Below are 20,604 nucleotides of genomic sequence, written 5' to 3' on the forward strand. Positions count from 1 at the left end.
GGTGTCAAAGTTGCCTTTATAAGGTTTAATTTGGTTGCTCAAATGTAGGCATCTGGCACCATTTGAATTTCCTTAGGGTTTCCAGAATGTCTCATGGGGCCAACAGATACAATACCTCTGGGAGATTTACGTCTTCCTGGAGGGGCAGTGGGTGGTGGATGGGATACCTTTGGCATCTCAGATGCTCCCGGTGGGCAAGCACAATGCCCAGCCAGTGCAGCCTGTGGCATCTAGGAGCCAATCAGCTATCATCAAGTATTGGTGTTGATTTCTGAACAAGCTGCGTAAATGCCTCTATTTCATTGCCTCTACGTCTTTGTTTTAGTGGTAGCTTAGACCCTACCTTGTATAAGAACACTTTAGTTTAAATGTCCTAAGCGGAGCCAAACCTTTTGGGTGGAGTAGGATCACTAGCTAAAGAAGAGCAGGAATATTAGCTGGTGTATGGATTTGTATACAGTGGAAGGCTACCTCTACAGTCAATAAAATTACAGGGCTTATACTGGCCTTGTGTTCGTTGCATGTATTAAAATAAAAAGGCTGTACCATTCATATTGGTATTTTTTCCTCTTCTTAGTAGTAATAAAAACTAAGCAGCCTTATATCAGTAAGTGATGCAAATTGTAATTCTCTTTCATTTGGGGACTGCCGTGTGTCTGTATTTTGAATATATGTTAGCTCAAAACGCATGCATTGTTTTATATTATTAGTTTTGCAGCTGTTATATGTAGTTTGTGTATCTTTAAAGGAGAAAAAATAATTCTGTGATTGTATGTAGAAATGCCAGATATATGCGCGAAGGTGATCTTGAAGGATATGGGAACTACAACTTTGAGCTTGTGTTGTCGTTCACATAGCACAGGATATCATAGTGTTGAAATTGGCAACTAATAATCAAAATTAATTTATATAGTTACCAAACCTAAGGTTTTTATTGCTACTCCCAGCAATCAAGGCACCTGACTAACTGTTAGCAGTATTTTGTAGATGTGATTTGGGAACTATAGTACAGACTTAATGTTCAGTCCCATCACATGCTATATTGAAACATTTATCTCTTTTATACTTATTTTAAATGTTAGTTGCAAAAGTAAAAAAAAGTAAACTTTGTTTTTTTTCCTGTCTGGTTCTGTGCTACAAGTGCTGTCTTGATGGGACTGTACAGAGAAACCTCAATAATTAAAAATCCTAAAAGGTGCTTTTTGTTGTATGGAGAATCAAGAATCAAACACTATGCAAAGCATGAAATAAATATAAAAAGGCCTCAAAGGTTAGATTTGGGGTTTTTATTTTGTTTTTGTGAATCAGTATGACTTGGATTATTTGGAAAAAAAGGTTATCTGCAAAATACTTTTTTTTTAATGTATTTTAATTTCCTGTGGTCAGTTTCTGGTATTGTAACCTACTCAACTTTCTTGAAGAATTCCATGCTAGTAAAGCTGGAGCTTTTAGCTGATTTCAGCAGCTCATTTTTCTGACAGGTTAAATGGGGGCTCTGAGCTCTCCATGTTATCTTGGTTGCAAATGATATTTCTTTTCTGGTTTTCTTCTCTCAAAATATGTAGAACAGAGAAGTTGTGGATGGCCCATCCCTGAAAGTGTTCGAGGCTAGGTTGGATGGGGCTTTTAGCAACCTGGTATGGTGGAAGGTGTCCCTGTCCATGGCAGGAAGGTTGGAACTATACGATCTAAAAGGTTCCTTCCAACCCAAACCATTCTGTGATATAATCCTATGAACAGCAGAATAGGATGGACAGTAAACCATTCACTCTTACCTTTTGACAAAGGACTTTCAGTAGGTATGTCAATGAACAAACTTTCAGGCTTCTGTTTGCACCAAAAAGCTGAATTCTGTGGCTTATTGAAAAATGTTACATTTGCTGGCACTGTAAAAATCAAACAATTGCCAGTGAAGCGGGGAAAAAATGGGCTGGAGATATTTGTTTTCTCAGTGGTTTGCTTGTTTGTTTGATTTCTGTTTGTTTGCTTTTTTGGGTTTGGTTTGGGTTTTTTTGATTTTGTCTTTTTTTTTTTTTCAGGAGTCAGGCTAGGCTTCTTTTCATCAAACTCTGGGAAATAATGTATGCAATTATGAGAACAGGAAGCATAAAAGAGGGTGAAGACTGATTAGTATAAATTTTATTGCAAGGGCTTTTTGGTAGAGAATCATTATGAATACGTAGTTGAATAAATGAGAAAAACTATGCTGGAAGGATGAGATAATCTCAGAAAAAGTTGGTCTGTGATACACTTGTTAATTCAAGTGAAAATATTCTTGCTAATTTTACTTAAAGTAACAATGGAAGTCAGTCTGAAATCCAGAACAAGTTTTTTTGATGCAATTCCAAGATCATATTTGAATTTTAATTTGGGTTTCTAGTATGATTTACATTTAGGTAATTTGGATTTTTGTTCTATCTGAAGTCAAATTAAGATTTGTTTGGTGTGTGCAGGCAGGGGCACTTCTAATTACTCTATTTGTTTAACTGACATTCAGAGCTCTGGAAAAGGATTTAGTCAGAGACAGAAAGTGAGTTGCTCTGTCATATCGGTAACTGATGTCTGTTTTTGTAAGGACTGTTACCAACAACATAATTGTGTGTATGTGTGGACATTTCACCTCTGGATCCACAAAATTATCATCGTGAAAAAAATTTTACAATATTTTGAGATTAAAACCAACAAAAAAATGGGCTCAACCATGTAGCAGCTTCCCTATCTCTATCTTCCATCTTTCAGCTTCTCTAGGAAGTCAGCAGTGCTCAGTAGCCTTAGGACTTGATCTGACTGGGATGACCTGAAAGGTGTTGGCCGTACTGCTCAATAGAGGACAGAGGACCAACTCCTGGTTCTCATACCGAGTGGAATAGACTGGCTCATGTCTACATTGCTCAAGACTGATGTCCTGCAAAAGGGATGGACTGTCCTCACTTGAGGGGTTTGCCCTTGAATCCTCTTGAGAACCAAAATGATGCTTTTGTAATGCCAAGACACTGTGGGTTCCCTTCCTCCACAATTCAAGCAGTTTTAAAAGTAGGAGGTCTTTTGGTAGGCAGTGAATGCAGGGTAAATGATTACATGTTTTGTTTGATGAGTTGGAGTGTGGGTGTATGGAGGGGTGCCTTGACCTTGCTAGGGTGCCTGCTGGTAGGGAGATGATCTTAGAGGGTATAAGGAAGATGCCAAACCTGTAGTACAGTATTGCCTAGAGAGTCCTCTGAAAGCAGTATTCACAATCTTTAGAAGTGCAGGTGAGACAAATTCTGGTGCCTTCTGAAAAGAGCCACAGAAAGAAGTGAGGTGATAGTTTAATAGTGTCAAGTCAGGGCCAAGTGCTTAAGGCTGATCACCATCTCTTTTACTGAGCAATGCTGAAGTACTGTGCAACAACCACAGTGATGGCAGTTAATGCTATGTCTGGAGTGGTGCTTGTAACAAAAATGATGAGCATCCTTGTAACAAAGGATGAGCATGAGAAGAACTTATGTCTGATACAGGTTGAAAATCCATTTTGAAATAAACCACTGATTTGACAATTGCTTCCAGGCCATATGGCATTTTAGTGCTGGCTTTTGAGAGATTCTTTGTCGTGACAATCCTAGGTCTGTTTTGGGATTTTTCAGACTCTGGATTTGATCTCTTGGAAGTCTAAGTAGATAGGGAAAAATTTACCACACATATGGCATTTTCTCTTCCTGGCAATTAAAGTCCTCATCCTGTCAGCATTTGTTTATCTCAAGGTACTGAAAATACAGATTTGTACAGCTGAGACCATGAATAAAAGTTTGAAATCAGTTCCAGATATGTAAACTTGCATCTCAGAAAAATTACATTTTTCTTCCTGAGCTGTCTTTCTACACCCATCTAGATTGTTTTCAGTTTTAAACCTTTCCTATACTGTAACTGTTTATGTCAATATATTTTTATTACAGTTTTTTATTACAAGCTATTTCGCATCTAGCTGTCTTGTGATCTTGTCTCAAAGTAGATCACAGTGTGGAACCATCAGAATTTGATACTGAAAAGAGCCAATATGCCTTATCGGAGCAGAAAATGTTTTCTCTCCGCATTTCAAAATTGGTTATTGATAAAACAATTCTTGTGGAAGATGGGAAGGTTTTTAGATGTGAAAACACAGAAAATAAGTGTGGGTTTTTTTAATATTACTTGTGCTGAAATGGAACAACCTGTTTCATACCCTCTTCTGAAATATTATCCGTAAGCTGCTGCTTGTTCTGTGGTTCTATAAAGAAACAGCTACAAAACTACTGTGGATTTTGAGCAATCACTCAATTTTTAGTCAGTTGGGTTCTTTGCATGTTGCTTTTCCTGGCCATTGAAAGCAGCTGTCTTTAATGAGCTGGAACAAAAGTAGGTCAATAAAATGTACTTTATATGTGCGCGATTAGCAGTCTTAAAAGTATAAAACAAAATTCCCTTAGGGTTGGGAATGAGACCCATGTTAAAAAGACACTGCTTAAAAAAGTATTTGCCATAAAATCAAGGGACTAAAATAATATTGAAGAGTCAGCTGAAACCATAAACAAATATTCATTATTATTTCAGAGTTTTACTGAAAATGTAAATGTCTTCTTAAAGCTATTCTAAAGCCCATATTAAGGCTAGATAAAATTTCATATTACCTCCTGGTGTACAAAAGGCAAAGATTTGAGAGCTAAGCAGTGCCTAACATTTGTTTAAAATACTAAGAAAAGCTTGGATAATACAGCTAATCTTAATTTCATTTAAACAAATATTATGCACGTCTATGCCTGTGTACACGTAGAACTGCGTGTGATCGGTTACCGTCTATATTATTTATTAATAACTAAAATCTGGTGGGTGAAAGGTCATACATATTGGAAAAATGGCTCAAAGGTTTTGTGGAAGATCTTTACTGAACCTCATAGGGAAAAAGGAGGTCATTGCTTCTGGGAAATGAAGCTACTGTTTACTTGTGAAAGAGACACATGTCAAGTCAGTAGGAGAATAAGGAATAGTACTCACAAGTTCTAATTTTCGCTTTTCTTGACAACTCAGCTACACACTTCTGATTATGAAATTATGGTTTGTTATATAACAGTGCCATTGTCTAAAATGATGCTGTGTGCAACACAATGTTATTTGTGTTTCGGGCAATGTGATAATAACACTTTGCCAAGTTTTCTCTCATACATTTTCAGTTTCAAGCAGAGGGAGGACATTTATATGTAATTATTATCTGCTAAGATTTAGAGGCTAAGGTAAGTTGTCTTCTATAGATGGAAGTGAGGTGTGGTTTTTTTACTAATTTTTACATACTTCATAAAGCAAAGCAAAAGCCTTCCCAAATCCAGCACAGCTAGATTTTTCATTTGGAATAGCTGTAAGTCTCCTGCTGGTATTTTGGCTTGTATGAAAGCTGTGTTGAAGTTTGAAGATTAAGCAGTTGTATCAGGGAGACTACTGTACAAAATTGTATAATGTCTTGAATAAATCACTTGTCATAAAACCATAAGACTGTAGTGATATAAGAGAAAGAAAATATGTCAGTTCAGTATTCTGGAGGATCACAGAAGCACAAAATAGTTTGGGTTGGAAGGGACTTCTAAAGGTCATCTAGTCTGACCCCCTGCAGTCAGCAGGGACATCTTCAACTAGATCAGGTTGCTCAGAGCCCCATCTAAGCAGATCTTGGATGTTTCCAGGGATGGGACATCTACCTCCTGTATGGTGATGTACAATGCATATTCAATATATTTTACCAACACTAGGTATCAATATTCACAGCTGGAACAAGATTGCAGTGTTGGAGATATTATATTATATGACATTATTAACTGTATTAAGTGTACTCTTCCCATGGAATTTTAGTTAGTATCCCCTTCTGTTTAAGGAGACCAAATGTCTTCAAAGTTTTGGGTATTTCTTTTATGTGTCAATACTTATGTGAAAAAAAAAAGGAAAAGAGTAGCTGTTTTCTATGTGTTTGTGTTTTGCATACTTCTAGTTTATATTAATCAATGTAATTACCTTATTACCTTATCCTTAGGTGTTGATCTCCAGGTTTGTACTTCTAGAAATCCAACATGCTGTACTAAAAAGATGGAAGAAAGGTATCAGACTGCAGCAAAGCAAGATATACAGCAAGTGGTTCAAACATCAAGTGCTGCATTAAAATTTTTAATATCTCGTAATGCAGCTGCTTTTCAGGGTAAGGCTTTCTGCTTTTTGTTTCCAAACTTCTCCATACTTTTCTTGATTTTCATCTTTGATTATTTTATGCATGTAATAAAAGTCATCTGTTAATTTTTAGCTTCTCACTATGCTTTTATGCTTTCAAATAAGGAGTGTTAAATAAGGCAAGTGATTAGAAACTGCATTGCTTTTGAAATTTTCACAAATATATTTTAAAAATACAATTTGTGAAAAAGTAAGACACTATTTTAGTAAGATTGTTTGATTTTAATTGTAAACTAGTAACTTGACATTCCTCTTGAACTTCTTTAATTTAGGTGATACTAAAATGCAAAATTAATGCCTGGAGTGCTACAAAAGAGAGATTTTTGTTATTACAGTATTCCCACCCACCATATTCTTTGTCTTTTTCTAATAGACGTACTTGGGTAGCTTGGTTTTGAGGTTCATTTTTGGGATCTAGTTTTGTAAGCTTTTGAGTTTCTAGAACTAATTGAAAAAAATTGTAGGTTGAGCAATGTAGTTGTTCTAATGCACAAATAGGAAGATATCACATAAATAAAAGTTATTTGGACTAGTCATGGGCTTGCCTATTCGCAATTACCCTGCATATACTATTCACTTTTTCTGATTTAATAAGGCATAAGTTAATGCAGAAATTGGTTAGGAGCTGGGGAGATCTGAAAAACAGTGGCAATACGAGATCATAAGTGGTAGAAAGAGATATACAGTTCACATGTGTTGAGGACCAAGTCCTACAGTCTTGTTTTTTGTCTATTAATATGTACCTATGACCTTTATGACCACTTGATTGGACAGGATAACATGGTAACTTCATACAGGCTTGGGAAGTTGTCCTTCTGGTGACTCTGTCATTTTTAACCTGTGAAGTTGAAATGATTAGCAGAATGGGGTCATAAAATGGGCAGAAAAGTTGACTTTGGAGTTCTAAAGACTTCCCTTTTTTGAAATTTAGGCTGTCTAATCCTAAAAACAACTTGGAGTTGCTCTCTACCTTCTGGGAGTTTTGCCATTTAGCCTGCTTAACGCAGCTGTCAATGGGTGTTATGATCAGGAGATTGTTGGTAAAATGTGCAAAGAAATCTCTCCCTTGCTCTCTTCTGCCTTCTTTCTTCTTTTCAACTTGTGTGTATTAGCTTTTTTTGTACCATAAGAGTATAATATGTTGTATTGCTCTGCTGTCCCAGGACTGTAGACTCTGCAGAGCTCAGTAACTAACTGTACTTTGCGTAAGTGAGGGCTGTACTCTTTACCTCGGTGTTTTAAGATCTCCTCCTTTCCCCCAGCCCAAGAGAAAAGCCAGTGCACGAAAAAACCCCTTAGCTACCTAGGTAATATACTTGTGCAATTCCAAGATTTCTCAGTCTTCACAAGAATAGGACTTAAATGACATTATAATGAAATTAAGTGACATAAGGACCCCAAAACTGTATTTCTGTTGCTTTTATGTCCTGTGGGGCTTAGTCAGTGGGGTATTTTCAGAATGCATGCAGGGTGCATCTCCCTCATTGATGAATTCTCCCTGAAAGACAGGGATACACATATGCCTTTGAGGAGAAATAGTTGTGAATCCCTCTGGTATAATCTGAGTGGTTATTCAGGCGTTTGGTTCCAGGCCCTTCTCAGCTAGTACACATTAAAACTGTATGGCCTGTCAGCCCAGGGGGATTCCCTGAACACCATGTCAGAGGCTAATATGAGACATATGCACTTCTAATGCTCCTAGCAGTGCTAATTTACAGTGTAGAAGGAAATTCAAGAAGCAGTGATGCAAAGAAAGAAGCCTCCCTCTGTAGCCTAGTGATTATATGTCCTCCCTCTAGAGGGATGGTTTCAGGACTGCTTGAGAATTATAGTATTTATTTTTTTTTTGTTGAAACACATGTAAGCATTTCTTATTACAGGAATGCAAACCATCCTTCCCAAATATGTAGCCTACATCGATTCTCCCACTATCTGTCTTTCATCATTTGCTTTTAAACAAATATTTTTAGAATACTTATACTTTAAAGTATATCTATTTTATATACCTTATACACTTCACATATTTTTGAAGTACATGCTTTAGTCTGGAGTACTTTCATCTTTGTTTTCCTTTTATGTAAAGAAGTATGATTGAGAGAGAATGTCTCATGGATTCTGGTATTATTTAGATTTAAAGCCTTGTGTAACCTTGAAGTAGTTATTTATGGAAAAACATGCTGTTGGACATACCACTCTTTACTGAAAAATTCCAACCATCTCTAACTAAAATTCAAGCTAAATGATTTCAGATTCAGAAACCATAATAGGATGCTGCTGATATTTTTTCACTTTTGAGTTCTAGGAACATAGTAGGACATTAAACCTAGTCTGAATTCAGTTTTGATGGTGCTTTGAACAGGAGTTTGGACTGGAGACCTACTTAAGGTCCTTTACAGTTTGAATCATTGTATGACAGGGTGTCTATCTCATCACCAGATCTTTAGATATTCCCTTTATGTTTTGATGAGGCTGGGCTGGGTGGTTAAGGGTATGATTACCTCTTCTGCTACTTTGGCAACTGGACAGACCTCTCAGGAGTTGGGCAGAAAGTGTGAAGAGAATTGTTGGAGTGTGTACAGAAGGGAGCAGGTGTCGTGGACTTTGTCACTGCTGTCACGTGCCTCTTTTCAGAATATGTTGAGGCTGGATGTCTTGGCCTAAAGGGGTGGACTGGATCCAAACAGAACAAATAGCTAATATTTTCTCTCAGTTTCTTACATATTCAGTAAAGAGAAGTAGGCAGTTAAAACAAGTAATCTGTGTCTGACTGTGGAGGTCTTCAGAGGTGTATTTTCACTCTGCATTAAATACAGTGTAGAGACCCTGAGTCTTCAGGACAGCTATCTGCCAAATACTTTAGGATGACTGTATTGGTGAAATGAGGCAGCTGTCTGCCTATCTCTTAACTGTATGTGTGTGCACGTATCTTTACATGAAAGTAGATTCATATATATATATTGACATATCTTTGTCACCGCCCAATGTTTTTCAAAATTCTATGGGTCTGTGACTGCTGCCTGCTGACCGTAACTATTGGCAATTTTCAAATGTTGCAAAAATTCCATGTCTCTTAGGTCATGTCAAGCTATATGGTGCAAATTGCACCACTTGTGTACTTCTTCCTGTTGAATACTGTTACAGTTTTTTCCTTATGTTTCAGGGTGTTTCAGAATGCATGTTTCCTTTTTTCATTGTGAATCTATTTCTTTTTAATACCATTGAAGATTGGTAAGGGAACAGAAGGATAGGTGAGAGTAACGTTAAATAAGATATTAATCTAGTAAATGGGAGAGACATTATGGAGAGCAGTAAATCATTCTTCTGTCAGGAAAGGTGACTAGAGAACTTAAGCTGTATGCTAATCGTGTGTCAAGACAGTTATTTTGATAGGATAACATTCTTGTACATCTCTACCTTTTTAGTATTTCTAAATATTTGAGACTGTGAGCACTGTATGGGGATAGCTGGGGATAGCTGTAACCATAAAAAGGAAAGCTTTTTAAACCTGATCTGCAGTGGTATGGAGCGCTGTGCAACAGAATAGCAGATCTGGTGTCACTTCACTGTTTTTCCATAAGAAAGCTCATAACCCTTTAAAAAGTGACCATGTATGACATAGAAAAAGATAGCAGCTTGTCTGGTTGAATGGGAAATTTAGAGATAAGAATTCGGTTGTGGAGTCCAAAGCAAATGAACTTTTCTTTGTGCTACTGTATTTGGCAACTCTGGTACTGTACAATAGTTTTTATAAATATGGAAGCATTAGTCATTTCTGAATGTGTCAATGTGGCACTGAAACAGTGGCACTTGGCAAATGTGCATTTGTATGCAGGAGGTAATAAACTGCGTTCTTCAATAGAGCATTGCCTGACACTTTTCCTACTGTGTAGGAAAAATCTAATGCCTTTGCAATGTAAGTTCTGAAGTATATTGCATCAGGTTTTCTTGATGCAGTTTCATGTTGTTCTGTGAAATTATTGCTATGCAATAGATCAATGTCCACTTTATCCTAGACCAGAATTAAATGAAGTCAAACTGCTATATGATATTGTTTGAGATCACAGTACAATTTCTGCATTTAAATATGCTAAAGTTTTAGTCAGTAGATAAAGTAAATAGTGTGAATTAGAAAATACATTGAAATCTTCTGAGCTGCTTTCTCTGGTAAGCCATAAGAAATAATGAAATTTCTGTTCATCCTCTGTCTGTAGTAGATAAAAAACCAATGTTGTCATACTACATCAAAGAAAATATAGACTCAACATTAACAAATACTACCACATTTTCCAATGACAACATTAAAATGCTCTTGATTAAAATTTTTTGGGATTCTATGTCCACAGGTCTTAGAAACAAGCTGGATGAGACAACAGTTGCCAAGCAGGCCAGGGTTAGACTAGACTGCTCAAAAGACTTTTGACAGACCTTAAGACAGGTTTAAAATGTGATTTGCAAAGAAAAGTTAGGTGATTTGAATGTTTTAACTAATTTTAAGCTTAATCAATGGGTGCTATGCTCTAACAAAAAAGGGTTTGTTCATTAATCTCTCTCCAAGAAGATTACACAGTTCTCTACTATAACATAATGGGGTGGATTGCTTCTGACATAAAGATGCTTGCAGAATGGGTTTAAATTTGGAATATTATATCCCAGTATTAAATGAACAAGAACTTGTTCAAAACTTTGTACGCAATTTTTTTCAGTGTCAGTCTTACAATGGAACTGTTTTGTATAGCTCTAATAGATCTGTAGACTCACTTGAATAGATACTTAGTAATTATGCTATTTCGAACTACATATTCTACATGGGAAATTCAAGGGATTTTGCAGTTTTTACAACATAGTCTTATGTTTAATGTTTGTTGTGGTTTTTTTTTCAAATTGCATCTTGGTCAACCTGACATACTGCTTAGAAGAAGTGGAGTCATGTACTGCATTTTCAAAGGCTTTGTGAGAGGTACAACCAGTTTTCTTTCCCAACAAAAGTAAACTAACCTTATCTGGTTTTAGGTGGAATTTTTAAAGATAGATATGTTTACATCTAGAGTAGGTAAATCTGGTTGCATTTTAAGTGACTTTTTAAATTAGAAAACCATCTTGTTGAAACAGCAAAAAGGAAAAGTGAGAGAGAGTAGAATTGCATCAAATTGGAATTAATAAAATAAACATTAAAATACAGTATTAGAAAATTTAACAGTCTAAGTACTGACTTTTCCTGTAAATAACTACACCTGTACTTGAAGTAGATGGAAGTATAGTAAAGAGGTAATTAAGCCAGGAAATATGCAAAAAAGAACTGTACTGTACACATAAACCTGGGAGGAGAATTTTGCTCCTGTGGAGGCAAAACCCCAAAGTTATTGTTAAACACCTCAGGTCTTGTCAAATGTCACCAGAAGCTATGGTTAAACAACTGAGCTGAGTGCAATGTCACCCTTGACTACAATGAAAGCTAAATTTCAAATATTTAGCTACCTGCACTGAATAGTCTGAAGCTGTGCCCCAATGAGTATATTCTATGCACCAAAGTAACAGCCCTCAGAAATTCCGTACTCTGAAACCTTACGGCCAGCTTGTTTGAGGTAGCTCAAAGGCATGAGTAAGGTCTGTGAACAAGGATAGGTTATTGAGCAGTAAGCTAATATTTGAGTTTCCAACTTATCAGCTACATGGAGGTGATTACTTTTAACGTGAAGTAAATGAAAGCTGACTTACTGCTTGGAGAGAACTGCTTCCCTCTTGGCAGAGAGGTACAAATGTGCAAGTACATTATGTGCACATATTGTGAAATCTATTGTTCACCCCTTTGCTTATAATGGGGTAATATGCTTACATGCAAAATAGGAAGTGAATATCTACTTTTCTTTCTGTTCTTGAATGAAGCACAAAGGTATGTGTGTCTTGTAGTAGGTGACATAGTGATTGTAACAGGGGCAATGAAACAAACTTTTACTAATATGAAACAGATCATTAGCGGGCACAGATAACTACACTTTGGTCCTTGAAAGAACTATTGACACAGGTAATGTCAATTCTTAATAAATCTATGAATTTCAGCTTGCATTAAGGGCTTGAACTTAGGTCTGTGCAGACTAGAGGAGTGCCATGACAGAGATCTGCTCAACCTTGAGTTCCAGAAGAGAACGTTTTATATTCGCTATTTCAGTGCATTTGAAGTGCACATGCATAGCAGGTCACAATACAGCATGTTACAGATTTACTGTAGATCAGCTGCATAGCTGTTCAGCACTTGTACAGTAGCCATTTATGTTGTGGTTTTGGATAGCGTCTAAAAATACAGCAGATTTCACTGAGGAGTGTTGGCTGTTTCCTGGGTTATTTATTTTGCAGTCTGTAACTCTTAGACTTCCCTCTTGCAGCTGTTCTGATCTATACGGCACACATATACAGCTACTTAATATTCGCTGGGACAGAAGCAAAGTGAAAAATAGCTCTGTAGTTTGGTGGTTAGGATACTTGTCTGGCACAAAGGAAGGTTGCTGCTCCAGTGAGTATTTTTAATTATTTTTATAATGTATAAATATAGTCTGCATTAGCATAGTTTCACTTGCCAGGCCTGAATCACTTTACAACAAGTATTTTTCAAGGTGTGTATGAGCTCTGTGCTGGATATGCTTCCAGTGTCCGAATCTCATCCATTTTGATTCCCTTTTCAATGTATCCTCTAAGGTCATCAGACCTTTAAAGCAAGGAATTATGTGCTGAATGGGAGATAATTTACTAACTTCTCAAAAGAATGAAAAGAGGTATATCTAAATTCCAGTGGACATTCCCCTCCACTGCTACCACCGTGATAGCCAAAGGCTGACTGCTTGTTAAAATGAACTTGTGAAAAGTATAGCATAGATGTTCTGCAGAGTCTGGCTTATTATGTGGCTGAGAGGATTTCTTTCAAATCAAATGAATGTGTTATTTTTTTACTGAAGTATACCAAGTCTTTGTTCCCTATTTGTGTAAAATGTGTTATGTATGTATAAATATAATTATTTATTGTTAGGTATCTAAAAATAATGAAAAAAAATTGAAAAGTCCTAGCTCTTTATATTGTACTTATGAGCTCCTTGTGTTTTGTAAGATGGGATAATGTAGTTATAATTTAAGATGTTTGTTGATGTTTTGCGGTGGCGTGGGCCTGGCCGGCCCCGGGTGCTCGGGCCCGGCCCCGGGCGCGGAAAGGAGCAAGAGAGTGGGAGCTTCGCCTGTGCGGACAGTGCCATTGTGGGAGATGAGAGGGGGAGCCCCGGAACACACAGAAGAGAAGGACAACTCTAAACCCGGGCAGATGGAGCTCGTTCAATCCATCTAAGAGAAGGTCACTCTAAATAAACCTATGTCCTGAGGACCTCGCTGCCACCGCCCAAGCTCGCTCGGCCCTGGCAGATGAACCTTAGGATTAAAGGGTGGGCTCAGTTCAGCGCATACTGTGTCTCACCTAAAAAATCCATTGCGCAGGCTTGAAGGCCTTACCCGCATTTGCAAAGCCCTGTATCACCAGCACGCTTGTAGCAAATGTGGGTAGAGACCTTTCCCAAATCTTCGTTCGCGAAGACTGACCATGATATGACATGTAGATGTACACAGTGGGACCAGAAATTTGAAGTTATAGTATGCCTTTCCTTTGTGCTTCCATTATGTCTGTACAATTTTAAACTAAAATAGTTTGCAAGCCAGTTTTCTTGCTTTTGCCTAACACAATTTTAACCTCATATTATTTTAAACAAATTGTTGGTAATGTAAAATACCTGATTATCACCAATGAGTATTTAGTTTTTCATTCCTGATCTATTACTTAAAAGCTGCAGGGAAAAATCCTATAAGCAAAGTAAGGCCTAGTTCAACCGTATTAAAATTCTGTGTGCATTTTAATTTGTTTTCTGCTATGTGACTGTTATACTGAAGCTATTACCTGGCTCAGTTCTCCCACAGACAGTTTCCCTTTCTCATTCTGATTTTATTGTAAATGATTGTCAGCATAGTACAGGAGACTGCAAATTCAATTTTGATCAATCCCATGAGGGACTTGATACTTCATGACTTACTCTTGTTGTTTTAAACATAAATTGAAATAGCCATCTAATTTAAGGGTTTCCTTTGGAGTAGAAGATTAAAATCTATAATTTCTTTTATTCAAGGTCTTTATTGTGTTATTAGGTAGAAACTAATATTTAAGGAAATTTTGTAGTGATTACCCTCTTGGGAAAGATGTAGCTCATTTAATATTTCCATTTTATGTTTTATGGTTTATTAAACTGGCTTTTTTCTTTCTTTCTTTTACACCTGGTGATCATAAACCTACTGTTTTCTTTTAAAGATCATTTTTTTGGGGTATTTATTATAATTTAAGTTTTAAAGATAGCCCTTCCCCCACTCACTGCACTGATTCCTTACTGTGAGGCAGATTAATGACCCCTTTGGTTTAAAGAACTTTAATTTTGCTTCCTCCCTCGGTGTTTCTGTGATACAAACTAGCCAAGATTGTGGAAGATCCAAGTGAGAAGTTAGAAGGGCATCATGAGGAGAAGAAGAGGTAACTGCCTAAGAACAAAGAAGTGTAATGACATATTGCAGTGTGACCCTACCAGTGGAAAAGGCTACTCATCCCAGTAAATCATTGGGATGAGGTTCAGGGCTTGATTCAGCTGCACAACAGGAATCTATCTAGAACTGTTTTAGCTGTCATAGGGTGTCCTGTCTGTCTTCCAGACCTAACACTGCAGAGAAATGCTGGTCCTATTTGTCCTCTGTCATATCTGCTGATCCGATGGAGGATATCCTGCATAACCTTGAGAAAAGAAAATACTACTGTGTTTTGGGCAGAAGATTCAAGTTCACTCTTTCAGACTCTAGAGGTCAATATGTAGTATCTACATGTGAAGTAGGGGCTTTTAGTCCCATGATGGTCAAAGGAAATGAGATCAAATATGTCTGTTTTAAATGGAGTTAAATAACTCCAATACTTATGCCTTTTTACTTATATAGACTGTATGTAGTGTATATGTATATTTTAAAAGTAAGGGGCTAAGTTATATTGAAGCCCTAGACAACACTAGTGTAACAGAACAGTCACTGGTGCCTGAGGGGAAAAAAAAAATTAAAAAATTGCAATTCAAATTGCTGCTTTTCAGAAATATCGCAGTTTTTGAATTAGATACAGAATAGACAAGGTAGTAGGGTGGAAAAAAAAAATCACGATCGTAGGTTTGTTCTTGCTTCTAACTACAGATTTGCTTCCCTACCTGAAATAGTTCTTTGATAGTCGGCTTCTCTCCTTGCAGTTGCTATGGTACCTAATGCAACTGGAACAGAAGCATACTGTCAAACAGATTTGGGAAAATGCACAGAGGTGCATATCTTCTTAAATCTCCTCTCTTATAAAACTGATCAAGAGCATTGATACTAGGGACGTAAATAATTAAAAATACCCATGTCAGTTAAAGATCTTTTAAAAATATCTGAGCATCAGCTTATGTCTGTGTAGTGATCAGAGGAATGGCTTAAAATAACCAAATGAACAAATCAGTAAATCCTAAAAATCGAAATCTTAGAGAAGAAATGAGAGAAGTATAGAATTAGGTCATTAAGGAGAAAGAAGATAGATATGTCATTTTAATTTTTTCATTTCTCTAGAACTTTACACCCTCAATTTCCTCACCTGCACAGTGTACAACTATAACCAACAGTCCTTTCTTGAGAAGATTAAAACCTAAAATAAGTATGAGAAGTGAAGGGGGAAATCAAAGGCAGTGTTAAGAATTCAATGCATCCAACTAATCAGCTGCTTTTTGTAGAGAATCCAGAAAGTTTCTTTTCTGCTCCTCAAATGAGGACACTACTCTCCTTATGTAACCTAAAGAAAAAAGTTTGGTTTGTGTTTGGGAGACTATAGTTCCTCTCTTCTCTGCGTCATCTAGCTTTAAATTTCAGTGAATCATAGAATCATCCGGGTCGGAAAAGACCTCCGAGATCATCAAGTCCAACCCTTGATCCAACACCGCTGTGATTACTAAACCATAGCACTAAGTGCCATATCCAGTCTCATCTTAAAAACCTCCAGGGATGGTGAATCCACCACCTTCCTGGGCAGCCCATTCCAATGTCTGATTACTCTCTCTGTAAAATTTTTTTTCCTAATATTCACCCTAAACCTCCCCTGGCACAGCTTAAGACGCTTGCTTGTCCTACTTCTGGTTTGCCTGGGAGAAGAGATCGACGCCCACCTGGCTACAACCTCCTTTCAAGTAGTTGTAGAGAGTGATGAGCTCTCCCCTGAGCCTCCTCTTCTCCAGACTAAACAACCCCAGCTCCCTCAGCCTCTCCTCACAGGACTTGTGCTTGAGTCTCTTCACCAGCCTTGTTGCTCTTCTCTGGACCTGCTCCAGCACCTCAATATCCTTCCTGAACTGAGGGGCCCGGAACTGGACACAGTACTCCAGGTGTGGCCTCACCAGCGCTGAGTACAGGGGAAGAATCACTTCCCTGGTCCTGTTGGCCACACTGTTCCTGATCCAGGCCAGGATGCCATTGGCCTTCTTGGCCACCTGGGCACACTGCTGGCTCCTGTTCAGCTTCCTGTCAATGCAAACTCCCAGGTCCCTTTCTGCCTGGCTACTCTTTGGCCACTCTGTGCCCAGCCTGTAGCACTGCCTGGGGTTGTTGTGGTCAAAGTGCAGGACCCGGCACTTGGCCTTGTTGAAACATAGTATGGCTCAAAGCTGTAAGAAGTATTTCCCTAATTTGGCCAATTGGCATGAAAGTGTCTTCTTATGACACTGAAAGAAGGCCAACCATGACACCTTCTCACTGTGCATGTTGAGAATTCCGAACAAGTGATAGATTTTTGACTTAGCCTACATGAAAATGTAAAACCCTATACAGTGTGAGGACAGTTACAGCATTTTCCTGAGAAGTTAAAAATTCTTAAGACGAGGAAAACTCTATTTGATGTTCTAGCAAAATGAAGGAAGAAAAACATTCTAAGCAGAGCATGTCAAGTTTAATTCAAAGTTTAATGTTTGTCAAACATTATATTACTTGATCATAGATGGAGAAAGGTTGTGCATGACTGAGATACTTTCACCATCTTGACATCTTACAACACTGCTATTTCACCATGAAAAATAATCCCTGCCCATCCCTGCTCCAGGTCCTCTTCAGGTTATCAAATGAAAACTGTAGTACTATACAGGGAAAGAATAACATTGGAAACCACCTTCCATGATTTATTGTTATTTGCTAAATGAATCTTTACCTTACATGAAATAAAATTTTGCCTCCATTTTTTTGCAGGCTAAAACTTAACATGCCTTACAAGTTACCTACAAATTAAGTGAAACCAGGTTATTTTTAATATTTGATTCTCTAGTGAATATTATTTGAGCTGTTGTTTGTGTTTACTTTCAACTATCTTTTTTGATTCGTGACTGTTACCGTGGTAAGTGTATAGGATTGAGACTGTGTCTAGCTGAAGGAAGTGAAAAAATGCTAGAACGAAAAGGTATTACTTTTATATCATATAAATTATCATTAAAATTCTATCATTTTCTGCATTTTATTATATAAAATAAGTTTGGCAGAAGTTTTAGATAGCAATAATTTCTCTTATGATCTGTATGGAGCGGATAAACTTTTAACCGTGTTTTTTGAGCTCATAAAAATTATTACCTCTATCTACAAATTACAGTTTTATTTGTGTGGTTAGGTCACCAGAGTTGTAAGAACAGTACTGTAGTAGATAGCATACTTTAGATGTAAGAAAATTAATCCAAAGGGAAAATTCTTGTATTCAGTACTGTCTCAATTAAGTTCTATTGCAAGAGTTTTTGAGAGAATGTTTTATATTGTCTGCTCCCAGATCTATTTCCAACATTGGTATCTAGTTGCCCGGTGAACATCAAACCTGTTCTAATCTGGTTGTTGTTACTAACCTAGTAAAGTTATGCTTCAGAGGAACCTTTGTGAAATGCATTAAGTGAAAGGACAAGCATTTTTACTTGTGATTTAATGTTTTGTCTTGTAGCTTTGATAAGTTTTCAAAAATTAGATGTAGCAGCTGCTTCAAAGTATTTACCTTGTGAGATCACGATGGTAGAAATATTTCCTGAGGCTTGAATTATGCTACTTTTCTGCAAACACATGCTTTGTGGTTTTTTCCCTTCCTTTCCATTCTGTGAGGGAAAAGATGCCTACCTAGAAACAGACAATAGGGGAACTTGGACTTTGTTCTCTCTTATATTTATGTATTTTATTTTAAACAGCCGGTGGATTCAAAACAAGAGTCAAAACCAGGTGCTTCAAACACTGACATGACGTCCTTGTTCTGTGTCTTCATAGCAGGGACTAAACCCATAGTTCTTTCTATCCTTATCTGAGTTTTTGGTGATTAAGCTAGAGCTAGATTTCTTCTGCCTGCTCTCCTTTCTTCCCTGAGAATCTTTCATCCCCGACCAGAGGGTGGTTGGCTGATCTTTCACAGGACAAATGAAAGATGTTTGCTTCCATAGTGCTTGTTAGTCCCAAGGAGAAGCCCCATCTGGCTCTTTCCAGATTTAAAGAAGATAATTTAAAATGTGGAAAAATGTTTTAGTTGTGGTTTTTTGTTTGTTTATTTTTATTTTGTTTTGGTTTTTAACCAGTATTTATGTATTAATACTTTAATCATATTATTGCTTTTTCTCTGAGTAATGTGTACAGAGAGTTAATCCACTTCTGTTGGTTTTTAATACATCTTAAAGAAAACAGTCAACGTTTTAGGTGTTGGATATTTTAACAACCTGGAGATCCAGATCTATTCTGTTGCTGTTTTTTTTTTTTTTCTGTCGATATACAGCACAGATATCATATTCTTCCTTGCCTGCGGAGGCCACAGACAACTGGCTTGGCTAAGGACAAAGCCAGGGCCTAAAATATAGAGGAGCTTGAACAATGAACTAAGAAGTGATTGAAAAACTTTTTGCTAAGCTGGAGGGAGAAGTGTGTTCTTCAGGGAAGAAGATTAAACTTTATTCCCAAATATTGTGCTAGGAAGCTCTAGCTTATCTAACTTAAGGAGAATGCTGCAGTATGTCTACAAACCTTTTTTTTTAATAATTTTCTTTTGTGTTTATGAGTATGTTTTTTCTTTTCTTCTTTAAAAGAGATCGTGGTCTGTCTGCATCATCTGTACACCAGTTTCACAAAAAAAAATCTACTGCAAAAATAAACTCCATTATTTTGCCAAGGAAATACAGGTGGTAGGCACTCTCAGGATAGATGGAATCCTTGATAATGCCTTTGATATACGCAGTGAGTTCCTCAGCAGAATAAATGTGGAGAAACAAAAACATATCCAGTCATGAAAAGATAACAGTTCATAGCCAGCTCACAGAGCATGAAGGGTTCTTGTTCTTTTTTAATGTACTTTTCCTTTTTTATATCAATCGTACTTCTTTAAATTGAATACATCATTCTCTTGCTCATGCATCTACATTTGCTGTCTGATTTATCTGATGTTCCTTATATGCTCATAACTTTCTTTTATTTATCTGTTTTTAGTTTGGTTATTTTTAGTTTGGTTATTTTTAGTTAGTGCTTTCATTTGACTCTGAGATTAGAATCAGTAATATTAAAAGCAAAGCAGTTCTGTTCCTGTGTATTACACGAATTAGACACTTTTTTTTAATTTGGTTTCCTAAGCACAAACACATAATACTATATTTGATGAACTGAAACCTCTTACCTGACCTCTGGGGCACTTCTGGAGAAGCACAGGTCTCTTGAGAATCCTGTACCACGTCTTCCTGCCTATCGCAGTTACTCTGGGGCTCTTTCTGTTCCATTGTCTATTTATGGTTAAGGAGCTGAATTCCATTCAAGTTGCTTTTAATCAGATTTTATTGACATTATGTGTTGATAGCAGTGGAACTCTGGCCAATAGCGTTTTTAACACTACTATTTAGGAATTAGCTGAATGCAATGAGACTGGGAGAATAAGCTATTCTTTACTCAGAAGACAAGAATGTATCTATAGTTTACTGGGATGCATGCAGAAATCTGGCTTCCCAAGGAAGAACATGTAAGATGTATGATATAATGGCATCCTTTTAGCATCTTTGCTGAAGCTACACAATTGTTTTGCTGTGTTAAGATGTCAGCAGTCCCATAATAGGGACTGAAAATATCTTGATTCCTGAAAAGAGAGATGTGATGTCAGAGGTAGAGTTGCACAAATGGGCTAATACCTAGTCATATTTTTTGGAAATTTTCCTATTTCAGATATTGTTGCTCATTAAAATATCAAATCCTGAATGTTTGACAGTATTTCGATATAGATCAAAACTTGAAAGACTCATTCTGTTTGACACGCCATATGTAGAGATAGAATCA

General features: G+C 37.0%; 1 protein-coding gene across 1 annotated transcript in view; it reads left to right on the top strand.

Annotated features, from left to right (window-relative positions):
• Positions 1-20,604, top strand: part of GPC5 (glypican 5) — a 303,582-nt gene that overhangs the window by 25,308 nt on the left and 257,670 nt on the right. Inside the window, exons 3-4 of the mRNA XM_027675181.1 lie at positions 6,032-6,193; positions 11,139-11,179. Coding sequence (XP_027530982.1) covers positions 11,149-11,179 — 31 coding nt within the window. The 5' untranslated portion in view covers positions 6,032-6,193; positions 11,139-11,148. The remainder of the gene's footprint in view (positions 1-6,031; positions 6,194-11,138; positions 11,180-20,604) is intronic.

The sequence above is a fragment of the Neopelma chrysocephalum genome, unplaced genomic scaffold (genome assembly GCF_003984885.1).
Source record: "Neopelma chrysocephalum unplaced genomic scaffold, ASM398488v2 Primary Assembly neopelma1_25, whole genome shotgun sequence".
Taxonomy (NCBI): domain Eukaryota; kingdom Metazoa; phylum Chordata; class Aves; order Passeriformes; family Pipridae; genus Neopelma; species Neopelma chrysocephalum.